Source organism: Setaria viridis, chromosome 4, assembly GCF_005286985.2.
Source record: "Setaria viridis chromosome 4, Setaria_viridis_v4.0, whole genome shotgun sequence".
NCBI lineage: Eukaryota > Viridiplantae > Streptophyta > Magnoliopsida > Poales > Poaceae > Setaria > Setaria viridis.
In genome coordinates, this window is record NC_048266.2 from 26,014,494 (window position 1) to 26,020,250 (window position 5,757).

Consider the following 5,757-nt stretch of genomic DNA (forward strand, 5'->3'; position numbering starts at 1 on the left):
CAACTGGGAAGTGGACCACACTTATTAGAGATGTAATATAAAGAAGCTGCCTTGTTCAAAAACCATAAACTGCATTATGTCTCAGTGGTAGTGCTAACTCATCTTAATCAAGAGGTCACAGGTTCAACCCCTGCTCTTAGAACTCTTTACCATTTTATTTTCCTCCCTTTTTTATCACAGATTGACTTGTGGGATCCTGCTAGATTTTATGATGAATTGGAATACTTTATTTCTCAACTCATGCTTGCATGGGGATCCCCCTCGGTTTATGACATTTTTGCACACCTTATTTTTCAACAAATGCTTACATGTGGGGCCCTAGTTGGTTTATGATATTTTCATGGACCTTATATTATTACAAATCCACCATGTAACAGCGAGTGATGATTTCTTTATGGCTACAATAGCACGCTTCTTTCACTCCGTACAGAATCCTAGCAACTATTATGACGTTCTGTAACTGTGTCACTAAATTTGCTTGGATCTGAAAGTTTATGATGTTTTTAACCAAAAATGTTATAGATCTACGATGAGAACAAATGTATCATAAAATTTTCGTTATAGATAAACACATTTCTTGTAGTGCTTGCATGCAATTTTTTTTCAGGTTGCTTCTCTGTTGTCGGTTGCTTCTCTATATGTGCTCCCTAATTGAGGTGTTTTTATTGTATGCCATGATGTGTTGTTGTATGCCATGGTCTTTGTATGCTTGTTTTAGAATTTTTTTTCTACAAATGATATGCGTGTGCATTGTAGTTACACCATGTCAGTTCTTGAGTTGGTTTTTGTATATCTGAAGAAAACAAAGAAGAAAGAGCAGAAGGATTGTGTTGACAGAACTATATTTTGAGTTAGTTGTTCTTAGTCTAGCATATCTTAGTTCATAGAGAGACTAAGGATTTGGGGTGCTTTTGTGACACTGAGCATAAGCACAATAAAAGAAAGTATTTTCTCAAAGAAATGTATGATGGATCTAAAGATACATGCTATGTAAGTTGTGTTTGATTAAAATAAACTTCCAAGACTTGTGTGTCATATTGCATGAGGTGTGATCTCCGTGACCTTGTATATGTTAATTTGGAAGAAAAGGATGCATAATATTGCTAGTATTTTGACATGGTTTAAAAATGAGGTTGCTCTGTGGCACTTACAAGCGTTCTTTAAAGACTATAAGTAAGCGCTTTTCTAATGTGTTGACAGCCATTCTATCTATAACTGAGGACCATCTGATGATTAAAAAAAAGTGGTTTTGCAATGCACTTGGAGCACCAGATGTGTGTCATGTTGCTGATGTGCGTGTTGCTGTTGCTGACCAAGGGAGGTAGAGGAACAAAAAGCAACAAATCATCACTAACATGCTAGGTGTGGTTGATTTGACTATGAAATTCTTGTATGTATTACTTGGCTGGAAGGGTTCAACATCCCTAAAGAGTTCTGCGTGACGCAATAAATTGCCAAGATGCATTTGTTATACCTAAGTGTACACCTCTTTATCTTTGCATTTTATTTTATTTTACTTGATTTGCTTGTTAACAGTTGCTTCACAATAGGAGATTATGATTTAGTTGATGCTGGTTACACCAATGGAACTGGATTTCCAGCACCATTAAGATCCACTTGCACTTGGTACCACTTGAAAGAGTGAGTTTCAAGTCAACAACATCCCAAAACTCCGAAAGAGTTGTATAACTTGTATCATTCTTGTGCTCGAAATGTTTGAGAGGAAACTTTTTGTTTGTGGAAAATATGGGCTATCCTACGAGCAGAAAGTTTCTTGGAATAAATGACCAGGTAACGAATGTACACATGGTGTTGAATAAAATAAAATCTGAATGGAAATCATTGACTACTAACTATATTGTTATTGCATCTTCAAATTATTCATACTTTCTGTGTATTACACAAGCTTGTATATTCGTATGTTCCTCCATCCTTGTTGAAGCCCTCATCAATTGTTCTCAACACATCCATCATTACATTCATGCTGTGCTGTGATCAAGGTGATACTGAGTAGAGGAGAGTTAAAAAATAACCGCAAAAGAAGAGCTAGCAAAAAATTACACATTGATTCATCACGCCAACCACTACTTGATGCCTACCAGCTCCTCTCTACTCCGTGGTGATGGACTGGTAAAGCTGCTGCATGGCTCCTCTGAACCGGTCGATATCCAGGGTGACATTCTGCTCCTCCAGGAACACGTTCCAGATCTTTCCCATGCGGTGTATGGACAATGGGTCGTCAAACACAGGGTGATCCCTGGGGTACTTGTCCTTGAGCGTGGTCTCCTCCGCGGTCACCTCGTACTCCTCGTAACGGAGCCCCATGTCCGGCACCGGGTCGCCGAAGTCAAACCGGCACGGGTACTTCAGGTTCCCCCACGGGATGATCTGCACGATCGTGCCGTTGTGAGGCAGGAACACCATGTTGGTGAGCCCGGCGCCGTGCACGCCCACCATCACATCGCACGAGTTCACCACCGGCGCGAACCGGGCCATGTCGCTCACGTCCTCCGGCCCCGCGGCGACCACCTCGAAGCCGATATCCGCGACCGCGGCCATGGCGTCGGCTTCGTTCGTCACCGCCCTCGAGTGGCGCCGCAGGACGAAGACGAGCCGAGGCTTCTTCCCGGAGCTCCGGCTTACGGGGGTCATCCATGGCCGCTGCAGCGAGAAGATGGAACGGAGGAAGTCCCGGAATCCCATCATGGTGTACCCGTTGCGGGAGAGAGCCGGGTCGATACCAAGGATCCTGTGGCTCTCCAGCCCGACATGCGCTGATGGGAAGCAGCGCACGGCGGTGTCGGCGTCGAAGTCGATGACCGGGTATATGGACAGTGCGGCGAGGATCGGCTTGAACTTGGCGACCCATTCGGTGTTGTAGTCGGTGATGAGCAGCTGGACGTGGCCGTTGTACTCATGGGCGGTGGTGTAGAGCGGGACGATGAGGTCGCTCATGGCGTGGAAGAAGTTTTTGCCGCAGCCGCCGGTGGAGAAGATCACTGCCGGCACATCGTGCCTTACTGTGCACTTGGGTGGGATGACGAAGCTGTGTGGCGGTGGCGCCGAGGATCTTATCTCGACCTCCCGAATCCTCGACATGGTCTCTGGCTCCCACTTTCGCGTGTATGGCCGGACTGTTATAGTTGAGTTCTCTGGGCGGAAGGTGGAAGAGGAGACGACGTAGACTCTGCCGGATCTGCCGTGGATGCGCAGGTCTCCTTCCATTCTGCAGTAGTCCGAGTGACGATGGCTGAAGTTGCAGGTTAGCTTGCTGATTCTTGGTGCTCCTACATCTGCATCCAACAGAAGTGTGATTAGAAAATTAGCTGGATTTATTTATTACCCTTTTATTGGAGAATTTTTGCAGTTTTGTTGCGCGAGTTGTTTAATACATCAAACTGTCCCTGGTGTGAAGCGGCGAAGGCCCATACAGAAATCAAGCTAAATACGGAATGTTACTAGTACCTGAATTTATCAAAGAACCATCTTTTGCCGCGTTTGTGGCAAGGATTTCGTTTTGTTGGTTATACCCTGCAGGACATTATTATGAATTAGTATCAGCTATATCATACTGGTCAGCTCTAATGAGCGTGAGCACCAAGTGATGCTAATCTGCAGACAAACTTGTGTTGACGCATGTAACATATGTGCTGCAGATTGAATTGCTTGATTCCACTAAACGGTTTCAAAATGGTAGCTCACAGTGAATGTACCATAATCTTTCTAGTTTCTTAGTGCAGAAGACAAATTAGATGAACTTCTTCAAGGATACGCTGAGTTGTGATATACCACTTCAGCCTTTGAAGAAAAAAAATTATATAAATTTTAGTACTCCATAAGTTGCATGGGAAACATCATATTATATAAACTAGCTAGCCCCGTTGATTCAATGACTCAAACTTAGTGTTATTCTGGAAGTGACTTTGTTAGTGCGAGTAGCACGTGAAGGCACTGGATACTAGTCACCACTTGATGCTGCAGAAGGTGGTGACCCGAAAATCGAGTCTGAATTCAAGGTGAGGCCACATGTGAATATATTGTTGTTAATAGCAATCGAGGAAGAGGACTGAAGCTTCCCTAAGATGGTTAATACAAAGTTTTTTCTCACCATATCATTGCTACATACCTTTTGCAGATTCTGGCTTCTCAGTGTGTAGTGATTGTTGCTGCCATCTTGTACTGTCCACACCTTGAATAGAGGTAACATGGTGTATCAACCATTTGACATATCAAGATGTAGGCTGAAATAAAGAGTTCAGGTATGCAATCTTCCATTAGCTCACCTAAGGATGAAACCTTGTGAACCATTCCATCTTTGTATCTGGTCAATCCAGTCTCCCGTACTGCACAAAGTGGATCAAGGTGCATAGTTTTGTAAGTGTACAGCTAATTCCCCGAACGCTATATCACCAGAGCTATGCTTTATCCGAATTGTTAGAACCTATCTCTATAATGAAAGGGTTATTTGGTAGATGTATATCTATGCTCTCAAAGAAGGGATATCAATGTTCTCCACCAAATCTTAAAAACTTTCCTAGACATTCAACAATATATACTATAGGCACCAATATAATGTAGATTTCTATGAAAAACTTGAAGATTCAGCACATTTTAATTAAGGGTCCTGCTCAAGCTAAGTATAATTCATAATATCACACGCTGCTCTACAATGCATTACTGAACACAGGGAAATAAAACAGAGAGAACAGAAAAGCACAACTAGTGGTAATGTGGTCGGGTAATGTGGAGAGAGTGAACGGGTTGAAGATACCGCACAGTTTAACATAAAAGTGAACAAAACAAACTGCTCGCAGAGCTGATATTTATCGACAGATAAACGAAAGGGCGACTTACCGAGCACAGCCTGCGGCAGAAAATCAGTCTTGAGCACGATCAGAATTATAAGAGGCGGCAGAACGAGCCACAGTACCGCGCTTCTTCCGCTGTTCCCATGCTGCTTTGGGCACTCATGCCTGCCTTTCATCTCCCACAAGTTCTTGCACCACAACTCTGTAATGCCCTTTGCTAGATGCTCAAACTAGTAAGAGCTTCCTTGCAGCTACTTAAGCTAAGCATGGGATCCTTTTATCGCATCTCGGCAGATCCACGCTTGGATTCCTGAGAACAATATAACGGTTGACTTGCGTGCAGCATTAAATCCTATGCACATGCTTGCGCGCTAATGGCATCCACGTATGGAAGGGGGAGCCAGTGTCAAAACTGCAGCGAGATACTATAAACTGCACCGCTGAGTTGTTAATTAGAAGCAAGCTGAGCCACCGACAGTTCTTACTTCTTAGTATACTCCCTTCAATCTATTGGTGTTTTTTTTTCACCTTGGCACGTATTTCATTAAAAGGAGGAGAAAAGTCAGGTTACATGGACATCCAGGGTTATCTAGGAGTGATGACATGCTAGACAACTGAAAAGTTAAGTAAAGATTACATTCGCCCCATCTTGCGACCCAACTACCAGTTACTACTCGTGACATTGGAATGAAGAGCTGCAGTGAACGGCGCCAGGCAGTGAAATCGAGCTGCTACCCAGGCATAGGCGTCTTCAAGGATCATCTGCATCAGTAGCGTCGCCATTTTTTCGACTCTATTGAAAGTTCTTGCATTACGTTCAAGCCAGATGGATCAAGAAATCAGGATGAGCAAAGAGACAAAAGTTTTCCTGGCCATTTTGTCCACTCATTTCCTTGCTGTCATCCACCAGTCAGGGAGAAAGTTTTCTAAAGCAGACTGTTGGAGCCCA

At 43.5% G+C, this 5,757-nt stretch overlaps 1 protein-coding gene across 1 annotated transcript; it reads right to left on the reverse strand.

Annotated features, from left to right (window-relative positions):
- Positions 1-1,907: 1,907 nt before the first annotated feature.
- Positions 1,908-5,170, reverse strand: LOC117851969 (alpha-1,3-arabinosyltransferase XAT3). The gene is made up of 5 exons (XM_034733890.2): positions 4,855-5,170; positions 4,284-4,343; positions 4,127-4,189; positions 3,466-3,531; positions 1,908-3,293 (listed from the first exon to the last, which is right to left on the reverse strand). Exons 1-5 carry the CDS (start codon positions 4,982-4,984, stop codon positions 2,110-2,112), a joined length of 1,503 nt encoding a protein of 500 aa, XP_034589781.1. The 5' UTR covers positions 4,985-5,170; the 3' UTR covers positions 1,908-2,109.
- Between the last annotated feature and the right edge of the window lie 587 nt (positions 5,171-5,757).